We start from the raw sequence: 27,819 nt of genomic DNA on the forward strand, positions 1-27,819 counted from the left end.
AGCCAAAGCTGGAGCACGGGCAGGGGGCTGAGGGGAGGGGGGGCACGAGCCCTCAGGGTGCACCCGCTCCCCACCACCCTTCCCAGAGCCGCTCCCAGAGTACAGGGCCAGTGGGGGTCATCCCGAGCCCCTCGTGCTGGGGAGGGGGACAGCCCAGGCCCCCTACAGAAGGGAGTCAGAGGGGCTCCAGACCCCTGGGTCCTCCTCCTGCTCTGCCCAGTGGGTGCCCCCCAGTCACTCCCCTCAGCTGAAGGTGCTCCCCGTCTGCAGGGGCGCTGGGTCCGTCCCTGTCCGGGGCGGGGGGGGGGTGTCCATAGCCAGGGCTGGGGTCCCTGTCTGGGGCTGGGGTCTGGGGGTGCCTGTCTGGGGCCAGGAGTCCCTGTCCATGGCTGGGGGCCCCTCTCTAGGGGCTGTGAGTCCCTGTCCGGGGTTGGGGTCCCTGCTGGGGCTGCCCGGGGCGCAGAGGCGGTGGGATGGGGGTTTCTGGGCGAGAAGGACCCCCAGGCTAATTTTCAGGTTTTCCCATTCCCTGCTGGAACCGGAGTGAAGGTTTGGGGGTGCCCCCCGTCCCCCCCTGGGGTCCGTGCAGGGGTGTTCCCTGGTCGGTGTCGGGGAGGGGGTCGCGGTGCCTGGTGTGACTCAGGGCCCCCGAGGCCGGGAGGGAAGCCGGGGGGTGTGGGGGCTGCGCCGCCCCCTGCCAGTCCCTTTTCCGCGGTGTTTACTCCACGTTTCACGGGGGCTGCCCGGGGGCGGGGGGTGGGAGCCCACCCCGGTCCCTCTCCCCGGTGCGCCGCCCCCGGCCCCGGCCCCGGCCGGGTTTATAAATGCTGAATAAAGACAAAGGGAATTTGACCAGAAGTGATGGTGGTGTTGAGGGGGACCGTGCCTGGGGGGGAGGGGGGGGTGTGGGGGGGATGGGGTGCGGTGAGGCCGCGGGGCCGGTGCGCCCCCCCCCGCTCCCCGGCGCCATGAGCCGACCCCTTCCCGGAACTGCCCACAGACTGCATTTCCCATCAGCCTCCGCGCCGCCACTTCCGGCCGCGCGGTCCCGCCGCCTCTCGCGAGAGCCGCGGTGGCCGCCGGGAGTCGTAGTCCGCGGTAGGCGCCGGGCCGGGCCTCGCGCGCGGCGCCGCGGGGTCTGCCGGGAGTTGTAGTCCGGCGAGGGGGGCGGAGACTCGCCTTCCCAGCGTGCCCCGCGCGGAGCCCGCGCTCCTGCCCTGCTCGCGCTCTCTCGCTCGCGCTCCCCGGGGTCTCCTCAGCGCGGCGGCGGCGGGGGGCGGCGGCGGCGGCTCCGACCATGTCGGGCGAGGAGGAGGCGGCCGAGCTCACCATCGCCGAGGACCTGGTGGTGACCAAGTACAAGATGGGGGGGGACATCGCCAACCGTGAGTGTGGGCCGCGGCCGGGCGGGGGGCGGCGGGGAGGGGGCGCCGGGCCTGGACGGGGGCGCCCGGTGAGGGGGGGGAGGGGTGGGGGGAGCGGCGGGCGGCGGCGGACCTGGGGCGGTGGTGAGGCCTGGGCCTCCCTTCGCGTTCCCCCCCCCCCCCCCCCCCCCCCCCGCCGCTAACGGCCGTCTCCACACGCCGGTTTGAGCCGGGGGGTAGGGGGTGGCGGCCGTACGTTCCCCCCGGGTCCGGCGGGGGCTCCCCGGTTCCCGCAGGCCGCGGCCCCGCGCGGCGGCCGCTGCCGGCACGTGGCCTCCGCGCCCCACGTGCACCGGCGGCGGGGAGGGAGGGAGGGGGGGACGGGGGCAGGGCCTGCCGCCCCCCGCCGCCTTCCCGCGGGGGGGGGAGTCGGGAGCGGGGCCCGGCCTGGCGGAGACCCTGCTCCGCTCCGCTCTTTTGTTGGGGGCTTTAACAGCCCCCTCACACCCCCTCCCGCCGGGCAGGACCCCCCCCGGGGGCCGAGCCCCGCGGTGGGTGGCGGGGACGGGAGCGGGGGGAGCCTCCGGCCGGCCCGGGAGGAAGGGAGCCCCGGGCGGGAGCTTGGGACAGGCGTTGTTCAGCCCTAAAACTTTGCCTTCCTCACCCCCCTCCCGCGGAGTTATTTCTTTTTTTGCTGATATTTTTTTCAATACCTATTTTTGCTGTCTCATTAGCGGCGGGGGGGGGGGGGGTGGCAGCCCCTCGAGGGGGGTGACAGCTCTTTAAAGAGCTCCCGGGACCGGTTCTGTGAGCTCGCCCCGGCGTCGGGAACAGCCCGGGCCGTGGCGTGTCCCACACCAATTGTTGCTGACTTCGACGCTTGGTTGTAAGCCGCGGCTCCCGAGGGTACCTGGGGGCGAGGGAGACACGGGGCTGCCAGCCGCACCAGTGTGGCTTCCCCCTTGGGAAGGGAGGTCGCCACTTTGGCTTCTCTGGCAGCCGGGCAAGCTGGATTTAACAGCGAGCCCCGAGCTCGGCTGCCCGAGGGGCCACCTCCCTCCCCATGGGGGTACGGCAGCTCCCTCGCAGCGTTTCTCCTCCCTGATGGGTGGTGTGAGCGCATTTGGGAAGAGCAAACGCAGAACTGTGGCAAAAAGTTCAAAATGCTTTGGGTTCTTATCAGAGCGAAGAGCCTTTAATGATAGGAAGTGCTTTTAATTCCCTAAACAAAGTGCGGTGGAAGGACAGAGCACAACTAGTAGGTGTTCCTCAGTCAGTGCCATTGTGCTCTCTGCTTTGTAGTTTTATTCGAATGCTCTGATGAGTGCGGCTCACCATTTATCTGTGTTTGTTTTAACATTTCCTATTCTCGCCTCTCTCTGTCCTGCCATCCACTGAATGTCTATTTATCAGAGTTTTGCCTGTACTCAAAAACATTCCCCATTTGTTGTTACTTGTGGTGCACGGGAAGGTGACTGAAGGGATTTGAAATTTAATTCATCACGGAGGTGAGAGACTTCAGGTTTTTACTCGGTGTCAAAGAAATTATGAAAACCCGCCTGCTTGTGCACATCCCCTTCAGTACTTCCCCAGTATTTATTGCTGCCGTACCTAGAACGCCCGCCATCAGTTACAGAAACTCCCACCCAACAGAGGCACTTCACCAAACAGCCTCTTGTAAAAACAATGTGTAAGGAGAAACCGTGAGGGTACCTTTTATCTCAAGATCCGAAAACATTTCAGGGTCAGCTTTACGACTCCCTGTGAAGTGTCCCAGCTGGGGAGGGGAGGGGAGGGGAGGGAGAAGGGGAAACGGCAGCTTGGGGTCCGACAGTGACTGCCAGACCACCTCAGCCGTCGAGATGTGGCTCCTCCAGCAGCCCCTGGGCCCCTGTGTCACCATCGAGATGTGTTTGTGAATGTCATTCTGCAGCGTTTCAACCAAAGCCGCTGCTTTTACACTCCTTTCCCCCCTTATCTTGTCTTACAAGGCACGAGGCACGCTGTCGTCTACAGCAGAACCAGAATGCTGCTGGGACTCACGGGCACTAGAATATGCCCAAAAGTGGGTGCAGGCAGCAAAACTTCCCCTGACCTGCGGCGCGGAGCAAGGCGTGTGGAGTGCCTTGTGTCGGGCAGCGCGCTGGCACTGCCAGGCTGGAGCAGGAGCGTGTGGGTTACCTTTAAAACACGTTTCTGCAGCATAAGGGACTCGCGTAACTGGCTCTGCTGCACCGGTCCTGCGCTGCTGCCAGCTCTTGTGCCCAGCAAAGTCTTTCAGCTGTCCTGCACGTCCGCAGCGCTGGCCCCTGCTCCTTTGATGTGCTGCGCGTCCTGTCTCCCAAGTAATTTTCAAACCTGTTCCTGTAGCTCTGACTGCTCCAGAAAGAATGTGGGAGAGCAGTGTTTCTGCTTGGCTGCTTTCTTTGACGGACCTCGGTCTGTGCAGGGTGGTGGCTGAAGCTGCAGCGCTTCACCTGCACAATCCCCAACATACATTCCTTTGCTCACACTCTCTGTGAAAACCTTCTTGAAAACAAAATAACAATTAAATTAAAGTGGTATTTCTGCCTGTCCACAGTTGTTTTGGTGAAAAGCTGAGTCCAGAGTCTTGTTCCCTCTTAGAAAACAAACATCTCTCCACCGCGGTGCCGCATGGTAAGCGGTGGTGTTAGATTTAAGGCTGTTTATCGTTAAGATGCTTCAACAGCTCCGTGTCTGTGTTTGAATTAAGGGGTCTTGCGTGCGGTGGTCGAAGCAGCAAACTCTGGAGCATCAGTTCTCTGCCTGTGCGAGAAGGGAGACGCCATGATCATGGAAGAGACTGGCAAGATTTTCAAGAAGGAAAAAGAAATGAAAAAAGGTGAGGCCTGCTCCAAAGATTATTTTCAGCGTGACCATGGCTTTTGGTCCCGTTGAGTGGTTGGTGTGTATTGGCAAGAGCGCAGAAAGCACTATTCTGTGCTAATTAAGGTAAGAAATAGTTTGGTGTTCCCGGAAATCCAGTTTTAACTCAAATCCTCCTGTCTGCCCTGCTTGTAAGCATCACTGATGAGCCTCAGCTTCCCATTTCGATGCACCCAATCATCCACATTGTTGTCCAAAGTAACTCTTGTTTCAGTGTCCTCCCTTCAGGAAGACCTGCGGTATGATTACTGTTGCTCTGTAGTTGCTGTGGGAATTGTGTGACACTGGAGTGTGTCACCCAAAGCTCCCTGATTTCTGTTCTGGAGACTCGAGGTCCCTTGCGCAGGTGTCTCACCACCTTGGATGTGTTTCCTTGGCGGTTGCCTGGGCAAAAGGAGAGCCGGTGTGGGAGCAGACCACGCGCTGCCTTCCTCGTGGCTCTTTGGCCAGAGACTTGTGTAACTGGGGCTTTTTACAGCATGTCAAAACCCAAAATCCTGAGTGATGATCCACACTGGCGGGGTTGCTGCCTGTGCCGGGTGTGAGGCTGCAAGATTTCATGGAATATTTTTTTTCCCTTTATAGGTATTGCCTTCCCAACGAGTATATCAGTAAATAACTGCGTCTGTCACTTCTCCCCCCTGAAGAGTGACCAAGACTACATCCTCAAAGACGGAGACTTGGTCAAAATGTAAGTGTCTTGGTTATACTTGTTGTGAGTTGACTGTTGGCATCTGGGCTTTGCTTTCTAATCCTGCTCGGTGTGTTAAATACTTCCCTCCGCGTGGCTAATTAGAGACTCTAATAGCTAGTCAAGTGAAGCGCTGGAAACACGTTTGAGTCTTCTGGTAATTCTAGAAGACACACAAGTTTCCTGAGCTGTGATGCCCCGTCTGTAATTAACTCTCTTTGTGTTGCAGTGACTTGGGAGTCCATGTCGATGGCTTCATAGCGAATGTAGCACACAGTTTTGTCATAGACGCCTCAAAGGTATGTTTGTAATGGAGCGGTGTCTCTTGCTGCTGCTGTTTAACCTGTACTCTGAAGGGGAAATTAAAAAGCTGATGTTTGGGTGCCTCTGGTTCCAAAGGCAGCAGCAACGCGGAGCCTTGGAGAGGTGTCTGCTTTGTTTCGCAAAGGTGCCACAGGTCCGGTGTCACGGCAGTGACAGGGTGAAAACGGTCCCTTTCCTAAAAGTTATTCAGTCCTCTGGAAAATGAGGGCTGAAGGCTTCACTGTTTCAACATGTACGGTTTTGCAAGGTTACAAATAGTCTGGGACAAACCACGTGTGCCTGCTCCTGCAGTGAGTTATTTGCATGTAGAGTGTCTGGGGCTGTGGGGTGGACTGGGCAGACTGGTTTTGCTGCCCCCTCTACTGGCCGAGGCACAGGGAGCCAAGCACTGCACTGCTGACAGTCGCTGCCTTCACCTTTGCAAACTGAGCTCAGGGGTGACCCCAAAACTAGTCCATTCTGCCCACTTTTCCTGCCTGCGTGCACCAGCATGGATTTTTCTCACGTGGGGCTGGTGGCAGCATCCAGCCCTGGCGCGTGTTGGTGAGGACACCTCCGTGGCACGCAGGGTTTGGTTGGACATCGTGGCGGTGACACTAAGCCGCGCTCATGTGGTGGGAATTAGTGTTGTGTGTGTAAAGTTGTCACATACCAAATTTTTAGCTGTAGTCTTGGGAGGAGGATGGCATCGTGGGTCTTGGGAATGGTTTTTCTCCAGTGGCTGTGTCTGAACAACTCGGGGAGAAGACAAAGAAGAAATAATCTTTTGAAGTGCATTGAAATCATTGCATTCCACATTTCTGGCTACAGGGGAGTCTTGTTCTGTCTTCAGTCTTTGACAGCGATGTGCTTGTAGTAGGGTGTCTCTGTTTAAATTAGTGAAAGCGCTGATTTGGTTGTGGCTGATACTCATCTGCTCTTTTAAAGGAGGAGAGAGTAATGATCGAGCTGTGGAGGCAGAAGCCCTTCCACCTCTGAGCTAGATTTCCCTGTCCACACGGGGGGACATGTGCAGTTAGGTGGAGAATCTCCATCTCTAGGCCCTCAGAACAGCATTCTTGATAACAAGAGGGAAGGGAACACATCTTAAAAAGCCTTTATTTTTCTGTTCTTCCAGGAAAACCCTGTGTCGGGCCGTAAAGCTGATGTCATCAAGGCAGCTCATCTCTGTGCTGAAGCTGCACTGCGCTTGGTAAAGCCTGGAAACCAGGTGAGTGACAGACATGGGGCAAAGTATGTCTGGGCACAGGGCGAGCAGCTCAAGTACAGATGCTGCCTGTGCCACGCTTTGCACGTAGAAATAAAAGCGTGTGACCTTGCCTGGGAAGCATTGCCCAGCGATGTGGAGAACCTGGAAGCTGCTGTCTGCTGACAGCTGAGCCGCTGCTGCTGGGGGGAGCACTGGCCCACTGGGGCGAGTGGCAGTGACTCTTCTGGCAGCAGCTCTAGCTTCCCTGCAGGACCCGAGCTCTTCCTTGTGCCATGGTGGCTTCACAGAGAAGCCTCGGTGCTCCCGCTCGTTGGCCCTTTCCTTGCTGAAGGCAGCTGGGCACGCACAGCCAGTGCTCCCTTAAATCTCCCACTTGCGCCTCTCCCTCGCCTGGTGCTCGGGCTCCTCAGCAGTCGTAGGCGTTCTCCTTTGTCGCTGTGTTACTATTCCAAACGTATTCGTGTCGTGCTTGGTTCCTGGTGTAATCCCCTAAAGAGGGATGGCTCATGCAAAGGCACTGGGTGCAGCGCAAGAGGCTGAGCTGACCTCACGTTATGTGTCATTTTTCTCGATACAGGATTAAAAATGGAAACCTGACACTGTTTCTCCTTTTTTTGGAGGTGTTAGAGCACCAGTCGGTTAGAAAGCCTGGTTGGTTTATCACAGAACAATGTGGAATTAATAAAACTGTCATGCTTGTGGCTTGAATTTTATATCCTTAATGTGTTTTCCTGTGTTCTTCATGCAGAACACACAAGTGACAGACGCGTGGAACAAAATAGCCCACTCGTTTCACTGCACGCCGATTGAAGGTACGCACGGGGGAGCAGCAGATCGGAGGTAGCGATGTTTTAGCTGCACACCAAATCCTGAGCTGCCCTGTTCAAATTCTGGGAAACATTTAATGACTACAACTCCTAGACACACCATCTTTAAATGCAGCAGCCTTTGCCTAAAAAGAAAAAAAAATCCCTTCAAAACTCTCTACATTCTTCTTCCTTCCTCCATATTTTTTTTTTTTATTTTTAAAGATGAGTTAATCTAGGAACAATAGATGTGGGCTTCCACGGCTGGTAGACGGTCTGCTGGCTCGTGGAGTTCCTGCCGACCTTGGGCAAATCGCGTGGCCCTCTGCTTTCATACTTTGACCACTTGTAGTTAAAACCCCTTTGGCGAGTGCATAACAGAGCTTGTTTGTAACGCAAGAGCCATTGCAAAGAAGCCCATAGATGTGGAGGGTATGTAATTTCCTTCCAGCTCCAAACTGGTTCACGTTCTCTTTGCAGCGTTGATAACTGGTGAGTGGGAAGGCGCTGGGGGTAGCTTCTGGTAGAAATGAGACCACTGGCTGCTTCTCGGAAAGGTGGCGAGAGCTTAGCCTGACATTTGGCACATGCAGATGCTTTTCTCCTAGTTGGTGACATCACTGTCAGTTCTTTCGGCCACAATTAAATTGGTCCATTATTCCATTATTAGTTAAATTTTCTGAAATACCGTAAAGCTGGCTCATTCTCTTCGCTTGCCTTAGCCCAGTCTTAAACCATCGGTTCCCTGTTCCTTGTGTGGGATGGCTTTGTGGGTCTCCTCAATGCTCTGCTCCTTTCTCTGTGAAAAAACATGGCATCAGCTGCAGTGAGGAGGCGGCCGCTCGCACTGTCAAGGGAGTTTAAGCAGCCACTGTTTTGGAAACAGTCAAGTGCCGTAATTATCTAGGCACTGGCAGCAGCATAAGGCCCCAGTTGATGAAAACAAACGGAGCTGTTGGCGGCTGGGGCTGTGCTTTCCCTTCCCACCAGCGGCAGCCGTCCTCCCTGGAGGGAGACGTGCGACTGTCCTTGCTGGGCTGGTGGCCTGGGGAGCGCAAGAGGAATGGCCACCAGTGCTTCTTCCTAGACTTCGATTTGAAGGTGAACTGTAGGACAGAAAGGAAGAGGGAAACAACCCCCCCCAGAACACCCTTAGAGTGCCATACAGCCGAGGTACTGGGGAAAGGACTCAAAGTTTCCATTAATTTGATATTTGGTATCCTTATAAACACCCGAGGGTGCGCCACACGTGCCTGCGGGTTCACCTCCAGTCCGTTACAGCCCACTGGTGTAGTGCTCATGCCTAATTGAGAAGTGGCAGTACTTAAAAGTGCTTGGCTGCTGACCGTGCCTCTCGCGGGAGCTTGTAGCTCCTCCTCGCTGGCGAGGAAGCGTTGCTGAAGTCAGAGTGGGCTTTGGGGAGCTCCGTGTCTGTGCTAATGCACTTGACGGTCCACAACTGAGGGAAGCTGAGGAAGTGCCAATGCCGAAGATGGTTTGCTTTAGCGCTCGCTGTAGCTGAGGGCTGCAGTCCCAGGCCCCGGAGTGTTAATAATGCAAGTCACTGTGTCGCTGGTTTGCAGCTCGGAGGTGTTAATGGATTCTCTTATCACGGCAGGGATGCTGTCACACCAGCTGAAACAGCATGTGATCGATGGAGAGAAAACAATCATCCAGAACCCTACAGACCAGCAAAAGTGAGCATCACCTCTGGGGGTGCTGCTTCCAGCAGCATTTGGGAGGGGTGTGACTAGGTCCGGAATGGTGACCCTGTTTCTCGCTGCAGTATCAAGGGGGGTGATGTAGCAGGTTTAATTCAACCGGGATATAGGCTGCTCCCCGTATGGCCTCGTTCTTGAAGTGTGACCCAATATGGCAAATGAATAGCTTGTTAGCCCCATAGCTTCTCGTCCGTTCTGTGTGAAGCTGAAGTGTGGCTCTGTGTTCAGAGAAGGAAAGGCTGGAAGTCACTGACATGAGGCTCCTCGCTGGCACCTACGAGTGTTCTTGGTTTCCGTCCAGTTTCTCGAAGGAGTCTGCTGGAGGCTGCCAGCAAAATAACCAACTGTTGCTAGTTGTGGCGGTGGATGCTAATTCACCAGGAGCTGTGCCAAGACCTATCGTTTGTCTCGCAGAAGCTGCCAGGATCCCACTGGATGGTGATCACTGTCAATAGCATCTCAGGATGGGTTTGAACTAATGAGCTGGATTTGTCACTCCGTTCTGTTCCAGCAGCTCCTCTCCCTCAGAGATCCATCGGGGTTGGGTCTTGTGCTGAATATTGCTCAGTGGCTTTAAATCCAGCACTTGGCCTGTAAGTTCTCAGGTGTGGCGATGTACCAGGCGTGGTGGGGCTCTCGGCTTGCCTGGGACGTGACCACGAGTTCAAAGAGCTGGTGCTGAATGTCTACGAGACCTCCCACCCCTTACTGGGGACGGAGCTACTTGTCACGGGCAGGAGGAGCACTGCCTTGTCATTGTTTTTCTCTGCCAGCCTGACACTGATCAGCTCTGCTGCCTGGCATCTTCAGCTTCTGCGTCTTCTGTGCCAGCTTTTGCTCTTTGGGTCAGGGACTTGGTCACTGTAGCACTGTAGCACCATAGCACTACTTTGTGCTTGTAGACCTTCTCTGGCTCAGCCCAGTGGGGGCTTGTTGGAGGTACTGTGGCTGTGTAGGAAGTTTTGTCTTTTCTGTTTACCATTCTTTGACTCACCAAACTTTTTTTCATCCAGGAAGGACCACGAAAAAGCAGAATTTGAGGTCCATGAAGTTTACGCTGTTGATGTTCTTGTCAGCAGTGGAGAGGGAAAGGTGAGTACGGTGCTTCTTGGCCTGCTGTTCCGCAGTGCGTGTGGGCAAAGCGGCCGTGTTTCGGCATAGTCATTGCCATCACGTGGTGCTAATAGCCACATCCTTGTGGGTGCCAGTTCCAGACGGGGAATACTTGTTGCCTGGGTATCGCTGTGTCTTTTTGGGCAGAGCTTTTTCCATCCAAGAAGTTGAGGGGCACCTTTACAGTGTTGGAGTACAGGCACTGCTTGTCCCACGTAAACACCCCAGCGCACACAGGCAGTCGGCTCGTTGGGCTGTGGAGGTGCTGCACTGCTTTCCTGGTTTCTCAGCGCTATTTGCATTTTCAGGCAAAGGATGCTGGACAGAGAACTACAATTTACAAAAGGGACCCCTCCAAACAGTACGGCTTGAAGATGAAAACCTCCCGTGCCTTTTTCAGTGAGGTGGAGAGGCGCTTTGATACTATGCCATTTACTCTCAGGTATTCGCTCTTATTCATGGCCTCCCCATGTGTTCAGAGCTGGATGCTTTGCGTGAGCTTACAGACCGTGGTGATGGCAAAACCAATTTGCTTTCACCCTCCTGTCGCAGAGAAGGAGGCAGCCTTTGCTGCTTTACTTGGCGTTTGCTGTATTTGAGCCTAGGAGTGGGTGTAGGAAGGATGTTACAGGCTTAAGCAGGAATCCCAGGCAGAGCCTGAGGATTCGAGAATCTCCTGTGCCTTGCGTGGCAGGTGGGGAGCCAGGAATTGCGTTTAAAACAGAGAGGGGTGAAAGCAGTGTCAGAGTGCAGCGTGCAGAGGCGAGGCAATTCCAATCACTTTTTCACTTTTTGTAGACGTACTTTCAAAATAAGGCAATAATGTTCACTTGACAGGCTCTTTTCATCCTTAAATCCACTTGCCTTTTCCACTCTCCGGAGGGAACAGTCCACCCGGCAGCTGCCTGCTCTGGCAGTCTACGTTGTCACTGCACCACGACACTGCCCCAGCGAGGGGGGACACAAGGGAATAAAGTCTGCAGCCTGACCTCGGTGGCAATTCTGAAAGCAGTGGGGTGGAATCTGGCTTCTAGAAGCTCAGGTGTGGCTGTGTCTCCTCCGCAGGGCATTCGAGGATGAGAAGAAGGCCAGGATGGGGGTGGTGGAATGCGCCAAACACGAGCTGCTCCAGCCTTTCAATGTCCTCTATGAAAAGGAAGGTGAGTGCTGGCAGTGGGAGGACGGGGAGCCAGGTGCGGACGGGTGCTCAGCAGACAACTGTCGGTCGTTTCCGGAGTCTGGCGAGACCAGTGCTGACTCTGTTGCTGTACAAATACCAGAGATGCACTTCAAGGGCCCCGGGATTTATCCTCCAGGAAACTCACTACCCGTTGGCTTCTGTATCTTGTTTTGGAGTCATTCCAGTGATGAGATGAAGTTTTTTGTGGAGTAATTTCCTGGGCAGGAGGAAAGATTGATGACTGAGGCTCGCTGGGTTGCTTTCAGAGCAGGCTTGGTGGGGTGGTGCTGAAGGAATTGTTTTGCCCTGGCCAGGGGAGAAGTTCCTGTGGGATGTTTTTTAGCAGTGACAGTGTGGAAATGGCATAGGAATCAAAACATCTGGTTGGAAATATCTGCTGAGATACCTGGCGGGTCAGATAGACGGGGGCTGTGGCGCAGTAACGCTCGTTTCTGTCTTGCAGGAGAGTTTGTTGCACAGTTCAAATTCACAGTGCTTTTAATGCCCAACGGTCCTATGAGGATAACCAGCGGCCCCTTTGAACCGGAACTCTACAAATCGGAGTTTGAGGTGCAAGATGGAGAACTGAAGGTTGGTTCCAAAGTAATAATAAATAGATGTAGCACATTGTGCATCCCTCGGGGTGAAGGTGGGAAGTAAAATCCGGATGACTGCAGAGGGGAGAGGCTGAGGCCTGAGCTTACCACAGAAAAGGTTTGCTTTAAGGCCAGGTCAGGCCCTTATTTCCTGCATCAGACACCAGCTCCAGTGGCTCGAGAACGCCAGCCCTTTCCGAGGAGAGGCTGAGATGTCTCGGCAGCTGGCTCCAAGGCCTCATACCTCAGCAGGGTGTGAGACTGTGGCATTCCCCATCTATCACTGTGCCCGTTAGGACTTACCACCGTTCCCTCGCTGCCTGCGGATGCTTATTCGGCTTTAAAGGCGTTTCCCTTTATCTGCTGTCAAAAAAAGGGAGTCGGCTTTCTAGCTTCTTATGTTTCCTTCCTGTCTCCAGGCCCTTCTACAGAGTTCTGCAAGCCGGAAGACCCAGAAAAAGAAGAAAAAGAAGGTAATTTGGCCACGTTTTGTGGGGATTAGCAGCATGTTCTCTCTTGCAATCAGCGGTGCCCAAACATCACCCAGGTCCTCCGCGGTTGCGTTTTGGGCTCATCTCCCAGCCCGCCTTACAGAATGCCCCGGTGTTCCCCTGGCTTGGGAAGCAGCAGCCTGGAAGGGACCTCCTCTTTTCTTCCTCTTTTCCACCCAAAAAAGTCCCTCGGGTGGGCTGTGTCGTACCCGCTGCCAGCGCTGTGGCCATGCGTGGTCACCGAGTGAGCCCCTGTGCTGACCGCGCCGTGGGTTTGTTTCCGCAGGCCTCCAAGAATGCAGAGAACGCCACCACGGGAGAGACGGCGGAAGAGAACGAGGCTGGCGACTGAGCAGCTCCTGCTCCCTCCATGTAGCGCCCAACTCACACACACTCGCCCCTTTTCCCCCAAAAAAAACCAGAAGCAAAACAATGCAGCCCTGTTTGTCTCTTACGACCAAACAACAAACGGGCTGGACTTCCCACTGACTACAGCCAGCTCCTTTTGACTTTGCCAATGAGGGAGGATTCTCTCAGCCACTTCAGACTACTTAAAAAGAAAGCAGAAAAATAAAATCAGGAGTAAAAGCTAGTCTATATCCACTCTTTCTAACCTTTTATACTACCCATACTTGTTGAAGAGGTGAACAACCAAGCCGACCCCAGTGAGAGAGGGAGTGTAGAGAGCTGCCAGCTTTCTTCTTCTTTTTTTTTTTTTTTTTTTTTAAATTTCTCCCTTTACAGATTTTCTTGGAGGAAAAGAAAACAAACCAACAGCTGATTACGACCAACAAAAAGTGCCCTGTGTTTAGCGACCTGGTACGCGTGGACGGTGGAAGGTGACCTGCCTCACAGCGCCCTCTCTGCTCCCTCCGGCCGCGCAGGCGTTCCTCCCCCATCCGCTGGGGCAGAGGATTTCTCACTCTTCTTTTAGCCTCTAGATTGTACATTTATAATTGGGAAAAATATAAAATTTTATGTCCCCTGTGAAATTGTAGACTTGTTCCGTCTACTCTGGTCTGTCTCTGCCTTGATTTACGTATAAACGCTCTATTTTTTAATACGCCGCTGTGGCGAGCTCGTTTTTAAACTGACTGTCACACTTGCTGGGGAGCAGAGGAGGTTCTCCCCCCACCAGCACCCAGCGGGGGGGACGGGATTCCCCGGGGTCCCAGGGGGATTGTTCTTCCCCGGGATTGGGAGCATGTTCCCCTCTTGGCCCTGCGTTGGCGGTGAAGGAAACGCTACAGGAGTCATCGGACTTGGGCTAGAGCCCGGCCGGGGGTATCGCTCTTTTATAGTAAGTCTTTTTAAAAAAAGAAAAAAGCCACTTGAATTACATGTCGTTGAAGGTGAGGTTTTTTTCTTTGCCGATATCTGTGGACCGGCGCTCTGGTTATTCTGCTGTAGCTGAATTTCGGAAAAACTCTTTGCCTTTAAAGCCACTCCTAGGTCTCTCTGCAGGCCCCGGGCCTCCTCCTTCCCCCTGAACTCCACACCTGCAAATATTACCAAAGGCAATAAAAAAGAATAAACCATACGCTATTTTTTTTTCCTGGATTTTGCCATTTCTCTCTGCTGGATCTCATCCGGGGCTGTGGGACAGATGGACACGGGACGGACGGATGTGGGGGCTGTGGGGCCGTGACCTCGAGGGCCTGGAGACACCCCCAGAAGGGCCGTTTTAGCGTTTTTAAGCACTATTTTGTGCTCCGTGGGAGAGGGGCAGAGCTGACCTTCCTCACAGGCCGCAATGCTGATTTATAAACCACTCAGACTTGCCACAGCTTTAATTTGCTATTTTTACTTGAAATTAAAAAAAAAAAAAAGCGGTACCTCTCGATGCAAGACACAAAAATCCAGTTGTTAAAAAAAATCTGACAAGCGGGAACTCCCGGGAGCGGCTCTGTAACGGACTCTTTCATCGTTTGCCGAATAAACGTGCCCGGTGGCGGCTCTGTGCCGCGGAACGGCTCTGGTCGGGGGGGTGGTGGTGGGGGGGCGGCGCGCGGGGACACCCAGCGGGCCCCGAGCTGCGCAAAATGGCGGCGGGCGGGCGGACTGCGGCTCCCGGCATGCATCGGGGCGGGGACTACATCTCCCGTCGTACCCCGCGCCGCCGGGGGGCGGAGCCACGGGCGCTACCCTATAAATAGGCCCCGGCGGGCAACCAAGGCCTCTCTCGGCCGCTGTTGCCGCCATCTTGTGGGGCTGCCGCCGTCGGCCGCTTTCATCCGTCTCCATCCGCCGTCCCCGCCGCCGCCCGCCCGCCGGGACTGAGAGCGGCGCCTCCGCGCCGCCATGAGGGCCAAGGTGAGCGGCGGGGGGTGGCGCGGGGAGGGCCGATGGCGCCTCATCCCCCCCTCTTCCCCGCCAGCAACGGCCGGGAGAGCTCCGGGGGGGGACGGAGGGGATGCGGGAGGAGGTGTCGCGGGGGGGCGCTCCGTTGCACCGGGACGTGTGAACCGGGATGGCGGTGTCGGTGCGTGGGGCTGGGGGGAGGGGGGTGAGGGCGGCAGGAGCCGGGGTCGCCGGGTGCGTGCGGCCGGGGGGGCCCTGTTGGGGGAGGGCGGGGGGCTATCGCGGGAGGTGTCCTCCTTGTCGTGGACGGGGATGTGCCCATACCGCGGGGGGGGGGGGAGGGTGTCTGTTGGGGGGGACCGGGACCGGGTCTGGGCCCCGCGGCCGTGCGGGAGGGGACCTGTCCCGGAGCAAGCTGGGCCTGGGCCCGCTGGGGGGGTTCCGCGACTCCCGGTACCGGCACTAATGGCGCTCTCTCTTCTCCCTTTCCCCGCAGTGGCGCAAGAAGAGGATGCGCAGGTACGTGGGGCTCCCCCGGGGCCGCTGTCCGGCGGTGCTGCCCCGCCGGGGAACCGGGGAGGTCGGGCCCGGGCTGCCTCCGCATCCCGTTGCCCAGGACCGGCCCAGGGGACTGAGCGCGGGTCTCTCCGCAGGCTGAAGCGCAAGAGGAGGAAGATGAGGCAGAGGTCCAAGTAGGCCCCCGCCGCTGGGGGCCGCCACCGGCGAGACGGCCTAGAGCTCCGGAGAGACGGCCCGGGGCTCCGGGGGGGGCCCGGTGCCGCGGGGGGGGACCCGCTGCGCCGGGCCGGTTGTGTGCTCTGTGCCGCTAATAAAGCTGGTGTTGTCGGGACACAGTGTGGTTGCTCCGGGAGCGGCGGGGACCGGGGCGGGGGAGGACGGGGAGGGGGGAGGTGTGTGTTCCTCGGCACCGGGATCAGGGGGCGGCGCGGCGGCCGGTACCGGAGAGGGCTGGGGGTGGCGGCGCGGCGATGGGAGCTCCGAGATGGCGGCGCAGTCGCATGACGTCATGGTGACGGAAAGAGCGCTGTATGCCGGGAGGAAAAGCGCGGCTCCTTCCGGGTCGCCCCGGAAGCACCATAGAGCACTTCCTGCCCGGCGCAGAGCGGCGGCCGGAAGGGGCCGCTCATTGTTGGCGCTGGAGGACCCGCGAGGAGGCCGCGAGCGGGTGAGTGCGGGGACGGGCCGCGCCGGGGACGGTATGGGCCGCGCCGCCACCGGGACCGGCCCTGCTCCGGCGCCCCGGGCCCCCCCCCCGGCGGCCGCCCCTGCCCCGGGCCGGGCTTAGCCGCCGCTGGGCCCCGCCGCCGCCGGGCCTGCTCCGGGCCTGCGGGGCGGTTGCTATGGAGACCTGACGGGGGGGCCGCGACCCCGCCGCCTTCCCGGTGCGGCCCGGCGGGGCTCGGCCGGGCGGGGCTGTCCCGGGGCGGAGGCCCCTCGGAGCGGGACCCAGCGGCGACCGGGGCTCTCAGCCGGCCCGGGCCGTCCCGGGTGACACCGGTAACCCCGGGGAGCGGTCGTGAGGGGCTGCCCGGGCTCTACCCCGCGGCCCGGGAGGACCCGGGCAGGGACACCCGGCGCTGTGTGGGGCCGTGCTACCCCCGAGCCGGCTGTCTGTCGGCGCTGGTGCCCCGGTGCAGGTGTTTCCCCTTGCTGCCGGTGCCCCAGGGCCGGTGTTTCTCCCCGGGGCGGGTGTTTCCCCCTCCGGTGCCGATGCCCGGGGACTGGTATTTCCTCCTGGTGCCGGGAGGGGCTGCTCCCGGTGCCCTCCCTCATCCCCCTCCCTTCCTCTCGCAGTGCCCGAAGCCCCGCAGTGGCGGCGGCGACGAAGATGCCTGACCGCGACAGCTACAACAACGGCAGCAGCGGTGGTGGCAGCGATGAGGTGGGCGCCAATGCCGATGACATCTGCCGCGATTTCCTGCGCAATGTCTGCAAGCGGGGGAAGCGCTGCCGGTTCCGTCACCCCGACATCAGCGAGGTCACCAACCTGGGCGTCCGCAAGAACGAGTTCATCTTCTGCCACGACTTCCAGAACAAGGAGTGCGTACGCCTCAACTGCCGCTTCATCCACGGCACCAAGGAGGACGAGGACTGCTACAAGAAGACAGGGGAGCTGCCCCCACGCCTGCGCCAGAAGGTGGCTGCCGGGCTGGGCCTCTCGCCCGCCGACCTGCCCAACAGCAAGGAGGAGGTGCCCATCTGCAGGGACTTCTTGAAGGGCGACTGCCAGCGCGGTGCCAAGTGCAAGTTCCAGCACCTGCAGCGGGACTACGAATACGAGGCGCGAGGCATGGCCGCCCGCGAGCAGGGCATTGTCCCGGCTGTCCGCCGCTACGACCCCTATGACGCCATCTACGACCCCGACCGCTACGATGACCACGACCCTGTGCTGAAGCGGCGGCGGGTGGACGGGCTGCACTTCGAGAGCTACGAGTACAGCTTCGCCAGCCCGCGGACGGTGGAGTACCGGCTGCTGGAGGAGGAGAACATCATGCTGCGCAAGCGCGTGGAGGATCTCAAGAAGCAGGTGAACAACCTGTTGGCCACCAACGAGGTGCTGCTGGAGCAGAACGCCCAGTTCCGCAACCAGGCCAAGGTGATGACGCTGAGCTCCACCGCCACCGCCACTGAGCAGACTCTGGCCCCCACCGTGGGCACCGTCACCAACTACAACCACAGCATCGCGCAGACCCACACCACGCTCAGCAGCCAGGCGCTCCAGCCCCGGCCCGTTTCCCAACAGGATTTGGTCGCTCCTGCCGGTGCCCAGGCAGCTCCCCCCACCAACGCCGCTCCCCCCATGAACCCTGAAATCACACCGCTTTCGGCCGCTTTGGCCCAGACCATCGCCCAGGGCATGGCCCCCCCAGTCTCCATGGCGCCTGTGGCCGTTTCGGTGGCGCCAGTGGCCGTCTCCATGGCGCAGCCGCTGGGGGGGATCACCATGAGCCATGCCACCACCCCCATGGTGACATACCCCATTGCCTCCCAGAGCATGAGGATAACAGCCATGCCCCACTGACCCCCTCACCACGGGGGCTGCGAGCCCCCTGCCAAACTGAGCCCATGGGGGCAGCAGGCGGCGGAGGAGGAGGAAGGACAGGACCCCCCCAGACAGTGATGGCGGCTCCTGTGGGGTTGCAGGAGTGGGGGGCGCAGTGACCCCCCCACCCGCAGCTTCGCGCCTCGGTCCGGCACCTGCCATGCAGGGGCGGTGTCGGTAGAACCTCCCGGAGATGAGGTTGTTGTTGGAGCTGCACTCCCGTGAATGGACACGGCCCCCCCCGCCCGGTGGGGGGGCGGCTCCCCCGAGCCCTGTAACATTTTCAACTATTAAAAAAAACCACCCCAAACCACCTCAATGGTGATCGCTCTCTGCCCCCCGGGGCAAGGGGGGGACGGGTGGCCAGTAGCCGCGGGGCAAGGCACCGAGAGGGGGGAGGAAAAGGGGAGGGGGGAGGGAGACACCGGGGCGGCGGGACACCCGACCCCTACCGGGAGCCCCGCCCACCAGCGCTCTGCGCCACGCCCCCTCGCCTTGGCTCCGCCTTCCGCCACGCCCCCTCCGTTCAGCTCCGTCCGCGGAGTGGTGCCGCGGGGCGGGGCGTGCCCGGCGAGGCCCCGCCCAGGGAGGCGGGGCGTGCCCGGCGAGGCCCCGCCCAGGGAGGCGGGGCGTGCCCGGCGAGGCCCCGCCCAGGGAGGCGGGCGGCGGCGGCAGCAGCGGAGCGGCGGCGGCGGGATGGAGCGGCGGGGCGCGGGGCTGGCGGCGCTGGGCGCGTTGGGCCGGCGGCTGCTCTGGGCGCTGCCCGCCTACGCCGCGGGGCTGCTGGGGCTGGGGGCGGGCGCGCTGGTGCTGGCGCTGGCGCTCTACGCCGGTTGGCGGCGGCGGCGGCGCGCCCGGGAGCGCGGGTTGCAGCTCGCCGCCCGCCTGCAGCGGGAAGAGGAGGCCGCCGTGCGCGCCGCCGCCGCCGCCGGGCTGGGCGCGGCCCGCGGGGAGCTGCCGGCATGGGTAAGCGGGTGTCCGCCCGCCGCGCCGCGCCGTTATCCCCGCCGGGCGGGACACCCCTTCTCCTACCGGGGCCGCTCCTCGCCCGTGGCAGCGGCACCGGCACCGTCCGGCTCCCGGCGGGGGCTCTGGGACGGGCGCACCTCCCGCTGCCGCACTGCAGACCCCCCCCCCCCCCCCCGCCTCAGCTTATTCCCGGCGGGACCCCCGGGACCGGGCTCGCCCCCCCTCCGCCTGCACCGCATCATCCCCGCGCCCCGCTACCAGAGACCCCCCCTCTGCTGCGCCGCACTCCCCCGCTTGGGCTTCCCCGGGCGGGCGGGACCCCCGGGATCGGGCCCCCCCACGCCGGCTGTACCGCGCCCCCCCCCCCGCTCCACCGAGGTCCTCCGTGACCGCCAAACGCTGCGCTGCACCGCACCGCCGCTGCCCCCGGGTGGGGTCCTCCCGCTCGACCCCCCCGCAAGGGAGTGACACCCCCCCGGGTACCGCCCGGGGCCTTCCGGCAGCGCCGGGGACGGGCTGTGACTCACCGGGTCCCGGGGGGGCCCTTTCCTGCCCGGCCGCGGGCTGAGGCGGGCGCGGGGGGGCCGGCACCCCCCTCCCGTGGTGTCGGGGAGGTCGAGACCCCCTTCTCGGGACCCTCCACCACCACGGGGACCCCGGAACGGCCACGACGGGGCCGGAGCTGCCGCCAGGTGTTGGTCACAGCTGCGGGGGGGTGACACACACACACAGCCCCCCCCCGGCCCCGACTGCGACTGTCCCGCCCCGAGACAGCCCCCCCGGGGGTCCCACCGGCCCGGTTGGGGAAACTGAGGCACGCGGCTGGGTGGGGCTGTGACGTTGCACAGGAGCAAACCCCGGCGCCGGGCTTCCTCCCCTCCCCCCCCACTGTGTCCGGCCGGAATTAACCCCCCCATCCCCCCCGCACCCCCCCCGGCCTCACAACACCCCCATGTCCCGTCTGCCCGCAGGTGAGCTTCGCGGATGTGGAGAGGGCAGAATGGCTGAACAAGGTGAGGTGTCCGTCTGTCCATCCATCCCTCCCTGCATCCCTCCCTCTCTCCCTCCATCCCTCCACCCCTCCATCCCTCCCTGCATCTTTCTCTTCCTCCATTCATCCCTCCATCCCTGCATCCCTCCCTCCGTCCCTCCCTGCATCCCTCCATCCATCTCTGCCTCCATCCCTCCGTCCCTCCATCCCTCTGTCCGTCTGTCCGTCTGCCGTCAGGTGCTGGCCCAGGCCTGGCCCTTCTTCGGGCAGTACATGGAGAAGCTGCTGGTGGAGAGCATCGCCCCGTCCATCCGCGCCTCCAACAGCCACCTCCAGACCTTCACCTTCACCAAGGTGGACATGGGCGAGAAGGTAGGGCTGCCCTCGGGGCGGGGGTGCCCCCCATCGCCCTCCGTCACCCCCTGTCGTCCCCCCCCCGCTCATCACCGCCCCCCCCGCAGCCTCTCCGGGTCCTGGGGGTCAGGGCTCACCCCGGCGCCCACAAGAAGCAGATCCTGTTGGACCTCAACATCAGGTGAGCGGCCGCAGCCACCCATGTGGCGAAAGTGTTGGGTCTCAGCCCCCTGTGTGCCCCCCCTGCCCCCCACTGGGGTCTCCTACAGCAACTGCCGGAGCTCCCCCTCACTGGGGGGGCCACGGGGGGGTCATGGTGAACCCCCCCCATCCCTATGTCCCATCTCTGCAGCTACGTGGGTGACGTCCAGATTGACGTGGAGGTGAAGAAGTTCTTCTGCAAGGCAGGGGTGAAAGGCATGCAGGTGAGGGGGGTCCCCGCCCGGTTGGGGGGGCAGTGGGGCTGGGGTTGGGGGCCGTGGCCATGGGGGGGTCACGTCTCAGCACTGTCCCCCCTCCCCAGCTCCACGGGATGCTGCGGATCATCCTGGAGCCCCTCCTCGGGGATGTGCCCATCGTGGGGGCCCTCACCATGTTCTTCATCCGGCGCCCGGTGAGTGCCCCCCCCGCCCCCACCAGGACTGGCAGCCCCGACGCCCCCCAGGCAGGATGGGGCTGGGGTCTGTCCCCCCTTCTGACCCCATTTCCCCCCCCCCCCAACCAGACCTTGGACATCAACTGGACGGGGATGACCAACCTGCTGGACATCCCGGGGCTCAGGTGAGCCCCAGCCGGGCTGTGGGGTCTCCCCGGCCCCCCGGGACTGTGCCGTCCATGGCCCCCCCACCGTGACCGTGTGTGTGTGTCCCCCCCAGCTCCATGTCGGACACGATGATCATGGACGCCATCTCCTCCTACCTCGTCCTTCCCAACCGCCTCCTGGTCCCGCTGGTCCCCGACCTGCACGAGGCCGCTCAGCTCCGCTGCCCCCTGCCCCGGGTGAGGGCTGCTCAGGGGGTCCTGGGGAGTGTCCCCATGCCCTGGTGCCCCCCACCCCCCCCGGCTGACCCCCCCCCCTCCGCAGGGGGTGGTGCGGGTGCACCTTCGGGCCGCCCGGGACCTGCGCTCCAAGGACCGCTTCATGGGGGGGCTGGTGGAGGGCAAATCGGACCCCTACGCCGTCCTGCGCGTGGGCACCCAGGTCGTCACCAGCCGCGTCATCGACAACAACCTCAACCCCACCTGGGACGAGGTCTACGAGGTGAGACCCCCCCCCCGGGACCCTCCCCATCGCCTCCCCCCTCCCCCAGACCAGCAGGGACGCCCGTATCCCCCCCCGACCAGGCTGCGGTTGTGGGGGGCACAGTCACCCTCCCAGTGTCCCCAGCTGGGCCATGGTGGCATGAGGACCCCAACCCAGTTGGGCTGGACATGAGGACCCCCGTGAGGTCCCCGGCCTGGCTGTGCTGGGTGGGGGGGACCCCCTGTGTGTGTGTCCCCCCCCACTGACGCTGTCCCCCAGTTCATCGTGCACGAGGTGCCGGGACAGGAGCTGGAGGTGGAGGTGTTCGATAAGGACCCCGACCAGGACGACCTCCTGGGCAGGTGAGGGGGGGGACGGAGACCCCCGGGCTGGTGGCTGGGGGGGGCTCTGCCCCCTCGGCCCCACAACTCATGGCCTCCCCCCCTCCTTTCCAGGATGAAGCTGGATTTTGGGGAGGTGCTGAAGGCGCGGGTGCTGGAGGAGGTGGGTGCTGGGGCAGGGGGGTTTGGGGGGACCGGGGGGGGCCGTGCTGACCCCGCTGCCCCCCCCAGTGGTTCCCGCTGCAGGAGGGGGGCCGGGGGCGGCTCCACCTGCGCCTGGAGTGGCTCTCCCTCATGTCCGACGCCTCCAAACTGGACCAGGTGAGAGGGGCTCAGCCCAGAGATGAGTTTGCCGGGGCTCAGCCCAGCTTTGGGGGGTGTCAAATGGGAGGGGGGGCTGCCTGCCCCAGCCCAACCCCCTCCCCCCCCCCCCCCGGGTGCATCCCCCCCAGGTTTTGGAGAGGAACCGGACCATCGTGGCCAAACCCGACCCCCCCTCAGCCGCCATCCTGGTCGTGTACCTGGACAGGGCTGAGGAGCTGCCCGTGAGTCGGGGGGGGGGCGTCTGGGGGGGATCCAGGACTGCCAAATCCCTGCTCTGGGGGGGGTCGGAGATGGGGGGGGCCCTCCTGACCCCCCCATGTCTGTGCAGATGAAGAAGCCGGGCAAGGAGCCCAACCCCATGGTGCAGGTCTCGGTGCAGGATGTCACACGGGAGAGCAAGGTGGGCTGGGGGGGGTCCGGGGGGGGCACAGCCGTGCCGGTGCGGCCCCGCAGAGGTGGGGTTGGGGTGAAGGGGCTCAGCCGGCCGGAGGGGGGGTCTAATCCGACTTCCCCCCTCCCCCCCCCCCCCCCAGGTGGTCTATAACACATCCGCTCCCGTCTGGGAAGACGCTTTCCGCTTCTTCCTGCACGACCCCGTGAACCAAGACGTGGACATCCAGGCGAGACCCCCCAGCCCCGTGTCCCGCCCCCCCCCAATCCCCCGAGAGGCCCCCATCCCCCCAGCCCCATCTCCCCCCCCCCATCTCCCCCCATCCCCATTCCCCCCCTCAAATCCTCCAACCCCCGTTTCTCCCCCGTTTCTCCCCCAGTCCCGTTTCCCCCGGATGCCCGTGACCCCCCCCCTTGTGCCTTGTGCCGCCCCCCCCCAGGTGAAGGACGACCCCCGCCAGAGCAGCCTGGGGTCCCTCTCGCTGCCCCTCGCCCGGCTGTTGGACGCCCCCGACCTGACGCTGGATCAGCCCTTCCAGCTCCAGCGCTCGGGGTCCGGCAGCCGCCTCTACATGAAGCTGGTCCTGCGGGTGAGGGGGGGGTCGGGGGGTCCGGGGGGGGCCCTGCCCCTGCCCACCCCACCCCCGCTCACCCCCAGCCCCGCAGGTGCTCTTCTTCGACGCCCCAGAGAACGGTGGCCCCCCACCGCCCCCCCAGGGCAGCCGGACCCCCCGGCCAGCACCGGCGGCACCCACCGGCCCACCCAGGCCAGCCCTGACCCCCAGTTCGGCACTGAGGTGGGGAGGGGATGGGGGGGGCCGAGGGGGGGGGGGTATCACCGGAGGGGGGGGGGGCAGGATGGGATCAGGAGTAGGGGGACTTGCAGAGGGGAATGGTGGGGGGAACGGGGAGGGGGGGCTGGAGGGGAGCTGGGAGGGAGTGATGTGGGAGGGGGCTGGGGGGTCCTGGGGGGCAGAATGGGGCTGGAGGGTCCTGAGCATCGGGATGGGGGGTCCTGGAGGACAGGGTTGAGCTAAGGGGCTGGGGGGGGGGTTCCTGGGGGGCAGGATGGAGGGTCCGGGGGGGTATGATGGCGTTGGAGGGCTCTGGGGGACAGGATGGGGGTGGAAAAGGGGGTGAGGGCGGTTGGGGCTGGAGGTGCCCGGCAGCCCCCGTGCCAGCGCCCGGCGTGTCCCCGTGTCCCCGTGTCCCCAGCACGTGCTGCGGATCCACCTCCTGGAGGCCGAGAACCTCATTGCCAAAGACAACTTCTTCAAGGGGGTGGTGCGGGGCCGCTCCGACCCCTACGCGAAGGTGCGGGTGGCCGGGAGGGTCTTCCGCAGCCGCGTGGTCAAGGAGGACCTCAACCCCCGCTGGAACGAGGTCTACGAGGTACCGGGGGGGTCCCCGCGCCCTCGCTGCCCCCGCCCCAGCCATCGTCCCCATAGGCATGGATGTGCCGCATCGGGGGGGTCCCGTTCCCTCCCTCGGGAGGGGAAACTGAGGCACGGGGGGTGGGAGGGGACCCAGGGTGCCCCCACCGGTGACACCTCTCCCTGCCCAGGTGATCGTGGACAACGTCCCGGGGCAGGACGTGGAGTTCGACCTCTTCGACAAAGACATTGACAAGGACGACTTCCTGGGCCGGTGGGTGCTGGGGGGTGCGGGGGGGCTGTGGGGTGGCCCTACCTCAGTCCTCACCAACTGCCCCCCCCAGGTGCAAGGTGCCGCTGAGGCGGGTGCTGAGCAGCCGCATCGTGGACGAGGTAGGAGAGGGGCCAAGGGGGGGCTGCGCCCGGGGGGGCTGCAGCGGGGGGGTCTCACCCGCCCTCCCTGTCCCGCCAGTGGCTGCCCCTGGAGGAGGTGAAGTCGGGGCGGCTCCACGTGCGGCTGGAGAGCCTGGCCCCCCGCCCCAGCGCCGCCCTCCTCGAGCAGGTATGGCCCCCGGCTCGCATGGGGGGCATGGATGGCCCCGAGCCCCCTCCCACCCCCCCCATCCCCGTCCCCATCCCCGTCCCCATCCCCGTCCCCATCCCCATCCCCATCCCCATCCCATCCCATCCCATCCCCATCCCCATCCCCACCCCATCCCCACCCCATCCCCACCCCATCCCCACCCCATCCCCATCCCATCCTATCCCATCCCATCCCATCCCATCCCATCCCATCCCATCCCATCCCATCCCATCCCATCCCATCCCATCCCATCCCATCCCATCCCATCCCCATCCCCATCCCCATCCCCATCCCCACCCCATCCCCATCATCATCCCATCCCCGTCCCCATCCCCATCCCCATCCCATCCCCCCCTGTCCCTGCGCATCCCCCTGTGCCCCCCCCTCACCCCCTGCCCCCCCCCAGGTCCTGCACACCAACAGCCTCCTGCAGCCCTCCCGCGGTGAGGAGCTCTCGGCCGCTCTCCTCTCCGTCTTCGTGGACCGAGCCGCCGACCTCCCAGTGAGTGGCCACTCCGTGCCCGGGGTCCCCGCGGCCCTGCCCTGGGCACCCCCATCGTCCCCATCGTCCCCATCGTCCCCATCGTCCCCATCGTCCCCATCGTCCCCATCGTCCCCATCGTCCCCGTCCCGCTGTCCCGCAGCTCCGGAAGGGCTCCAAGCCGCCCTCCGCCTTCGCCAGCCTGACCGTGCGCGACGTCTCCGTCAAGACCAAGGTAAGAGGCGGTGGGGGGGGCGGGAGGTGGGGGGGGAGAGAGAGGGGCCGAGGGGTGGGGGGGGTCTCTGACCCACTCTCCTGCCCCCAGACCTGTGCCCCCACCGCTGAGCCCGTGTGGGACGAAGGCTTCTCCTTCCTCATCAAGCGGCCGCACACGGAGTCGCTGGAGCTGCAGGTCTCTGCCCCGTCCCCACAACGGGGTGGGGGGGGGTCCCGTCCCCACCACTGGGGGGGGGTCCCACCGCGGGGTGCTGATCCGGCTGTGCCCACAGGTGAAGGAGGAGGGGGGGCAGCCCCTGGGCGCCCTCAGCCTGCCCCTGCCCCAGGTCATGGCCTCGGCCGCGCTGGCGCTGGACGGGTGGTTCCCGCTGGCCGGGGGGGGCCCCGGCAGTCAGGTCCTGCTGCGGGCGCAGCTGGGGGTGAGTGCCGCCATGGGGGGGCCGGGGGGGGTGAGGGGCTGGACCCCACTCCCTCACCCCAATGTTCGCCCCCCAGGTCCTGGTGTCGCAGCAGGCGGAGGTGGGGGCTGCCGGCGTGTCCCCAGAGGGGGGGGACGCTGCCCCCCAGCCCACCGAGGTGTCCGGGGGGGAGGAGGAGTGTGGGGCCGGGGGGCTGCGCCAGCGCCTGCTCCCGGCTGACAGGTAGGGCTGGGGGGGGGGGGGCGACCCCCCCCCCAAGGGGTGTCTGTCCCCATCCCTGTGTCTGCTCTGGCTGCAAACCCCCAGCGGGGGAGGGGTGGGGGGGGTCCGGGTGTGAGACCCCTGGGGAGCTGCGGGGGGGGGATGGGGGATGGGGATGGGGGGCACGATGGGGGGTCCTGGGGGATAGGATGGCACTCAGGGGCTGGGGGGGTCCTGGGGTGATACGATGGGGCTGGGGGGCACGATGGGGGGGGGCGGGATGGGGGTCTTGAGGAGCAGGATGGGGCTCAGGGTCTGGGGGAGGGGGTGTCCTGGGGGGGGCAGGCTGGGGGTGTCCTGGGAGGTACGGTGGGTCTCAAGGGCTGGAGGGGTCCTGGGGGTCAGGATGGGGGTCTGGGGGGGTATGATGGGGCTGGGGGGTCCTGGGTTGATGCGATGGGACTGGGGGGTCCCGGGGTGGTACAACGGGGCTGGGGGGGTTCGGGGGGGGGCAGGATGAGGTTTCCTGGAGGGTATGATGGGGCTGGGGGGGTCCTGGGGGGCAGGATGGGGGTCGGGGGGGTATGATGGGGCTGGGGGGTCCTGAGGGGCAGGATGGGGGGGTCCTGGGGTGATGCGATGGGACTGGGGGGTCCTGGGGTGGTACAACGGGGCTGGGGGGGTTCGGGGGGGGCAGGATGAGGTTCCTGGAGGGTATGATGGGGCTGGGGGGGTCCTGGGGGGCAGGATGGGGGTCGGGGGGGGCGCTGCTGACCCGCTGCCCCCGCAGCGCCCCGGAGCCGGCGGAGGGCCCCCTGGGCCGACTGCAGCTCACGCTGTGGTACCACCGCGCCGAGCACAAGCTGGTGGCCATCGTCCACGCCTGCAGGTGGGGCCGCCCCCCGGGGGTCGGGGCGGTCGGGGGGGTGTCGGGGCTGGGACCCCCCCGCTGAGCCGTGTGTGTCCCCCCCAGAAAGCTGAAGCCGCTGTCGAAGGAGCTGCCCGACCCCTACGTGTCGCTGGTGCTGCTGCCCGACCGCAGCCGCGGCACCAAGAGGAAGACCAACGTGCAGAAGAAGACCCTCAACCCCGACTTCAACGAGAGGTGGGGGGGGGGCAGGACGGGACACGGGGGGGGGCACCTGCGCGGTGCTGCCCAGTGCTGCCCAGTACGGCCCAGTACAGCCCAGTGTCCCCAGGTTCGAGTGGGACGTGTCCCTCGAGGAAGCATCGCGGCGCAAGTTGGAGGCTCACGTCAAATCCACCGTGTCCTTCATGTCACGGGAGAAGGAGGTGCTGGGGAAGGTAGGGGGGGTCCGGGGGGGTCCGGGGGGGTCCGGAGGGGGTCTGGGGGGGCTCCGGGGGGCCCCTCTGAGCCTTTGGTCTCCCCCAGCTCCATCTGGACCTGGCGCAGGTGGATCTGTCCGAGGGGGGAACCCACTGGTGAGTGGGGCTGGTGGGGGAGGGGGCTCTCCCGGGGGGGGGAGGTCTCGGGGGGGGGTCCCAGTGGGTCTCTCTGGGGTGGGGGGGCTGTGTCGTCCCTTCCCCCCACCTCTCTGTGTCCCCCCTCACCTCTCTCCCCCCACAGGTACGACCTGCGGGATGAGCGGAGCAGCCCGTAGAGCCGGGACCCCCCCCGCCCCCCCCCCCCCGGGCCCCCGCCGTGCCTGGGGCAGCGGGAAGGGGGGGGGGGGGGGGCGCCCCCCCCCCCCCCCGGCTGCTCCTGCTGCCCCCCCCGCCCCCGCCTCGCCACTGACCAAAGACGTGCCGGGGGGGCACCCGGCTGAGCCCCCCCGCGCCCCCCCAGACTGTTATGTACCTCGTGCCTTTTGCCCACCGAGGAGCCCCCCCCGGCGCAGGGGGGGGCAGGGGGAGGCGGCCTGGGCTTGTGCCCCCCCCCCCCCCCTTGGGGAGACGCTTTTGTTAGAGCCGCTGCCACCACCGCCATGCCACCGCCGTGCCACCGCCGGGATGCCACCGCGCCACCCCCCTCGCTGCCTTGGCGGGACTGCGTCCCCGTGTCCCCCCCCCGCCATAATAAAGGAGGGAGGAGACGGCTTCGTGTGGTCCCGGGGGGGCCTTTGGGTCTGCGGTGTCCCCCCATGTGATGGACCCTCACTGGTGTCCCTCGTGGGGCGCTCCCCA

At 63.4% G+C, this 27,819-nt stretch overlaps 3 protein-coding genes and 2 long non-coding RNA genes across 5 annotated transcripts; 4 read left to right on the forward strand and 1 right to left on the reverse strand.

The window, feature by feature from the left end:
• The first annotated feature begins 1,210 nt into the window (after window positions 1–1,210).
• PA2G4 (proliferation-associated 2G4) lies at window positions 1,211–13,395 on the forward strand. The gene is made up of 13 exons (XM_082496513.1): window positions 1,211–1,385; window positions 4,099–4,227; window positions 4,857–4,962; window positions 5,192–5,261; window positions 6,404–6,496; window positions 7,245–7,308; window positions 8,921–8,999; window positions 10,037–10,115; window positions 10,445–10,578; window positions 11,202–11,296; window positions 11,780–11,907; window positions 12,332–12,385; window positions 12,690–13,395. Exons 1-13 carry the CDS (start codon window positions 1,298–1,300, stop codon window positions 12,753–12,755), a joined length of 1,185 nt encoding a protein of 394 aa, XP_082352639.1. The 5' UTR covers window positions 1,211–1,297; the 3' UTR covers window positions 12,756–13,395.
• LOC309682448 lies at window positions 13,106–14,358 on the reverse strand. Its single transcript, XR_014270116.1, has 2 exons — window positions 14,240–14,358; window positions 13,106–13,902 (listed from the first exon to the last, which is right to left on the reverse strand). It is a non-coding gene; the product is annotated as an uncharacterized lncRNA (long non-coding RNA).
• Window positions 14,359–14,572: 214 nt separating this feature from the next.
• Window positions 14,573–15,554, forward strand: LOC309682447. Its single transcript, XR_014270115.1, has 3 exons — window positions 14,573–14,716; window positions 15,201–15,223; window positions 15,358–15,554. It is a non-coding gene; the product is annotated as an uncharacterized lncRNA (long non-coding RNA).
• Window positions 15,555–16,531: 977 nt separating this feature from the next.
• On the forward strand, window positions 16,532–18,018 carry ZC3H10 (zinc finger CCCH-type containing 10). The gene has a single exon (XM_082496512.1). The coding sequence runs from the start codon at window positions 16,554–16,556 to the stop codon at window positions 17,745–17,747; it is 1,194 nt and encodes a 397-aa protein (XP_082352638.1). The 5' UTR covers window positions 16,532–16,553; the 3' UTR covers window positions 17,748–18,018.
• Window positions 18,019–18,464: 446 nt separating this feature from the next.
• On the forward strand, window positions 18,465–27,369 carry ESYT1 (extended synaptotagmin 1; the record flags this gene model as incomplete). Its single annotated transcript, XM_082496496.1, is given in 32 exon segments — window positions 18,465–18,734; window positions 19,709–19,750; window positions 19,966–20,100; window positions 20,190–20,263; window positions 20,435–20,507; window positions 20,606–20,695; window positions 20,807–20,862; window positions 20,958–21,081; window positions 21,167–21,343; window positions 21,605–21,687; window positions 21,781–21,829; window positions 21,898–21,987; window positions 22,119–22,211; window positions 22,319–22,390; window positions 22,524–22,610; window positions 22,821–22,970; window positions 23,047–23,086; window positions 23,089–23,177; window positions 23,596–23,772; window positions 23,945–24,027; window positions 24,098–24,146; window positions 24,226–24,315; window positions 24,743–24,838; window positions 24,981–25,052; window positions 25,143–25,229; window positions 25,327–25,473; window positions 25,550–25,695; window positions 26,465–26,563; window positions 26,648–26,779; window positions 26,874–26,979; window positions 27,068–27,117; window positions 27,263–27,369. Coding segments are annotated over 32 exon segments (3,162 nt in total). The 3' UTR covers window positions 27,297–27,369.
• Window positions 27,370–27,819: the final 450 nt, after the last annotated feature.

This window comes from Vanellus vanellus (assembly GCF_965231255.1).
Source record: "Vanellus vanellus genome assembly, chromosome: 28".
In the NCBI taxonomy this organism is placed as follows: domain Eukaryota; kingdom Metazoa; phylum Chordata; class Aves; order Charadriiformes; family Charadriidae; genus Vanellus; species Vanellus vanellus.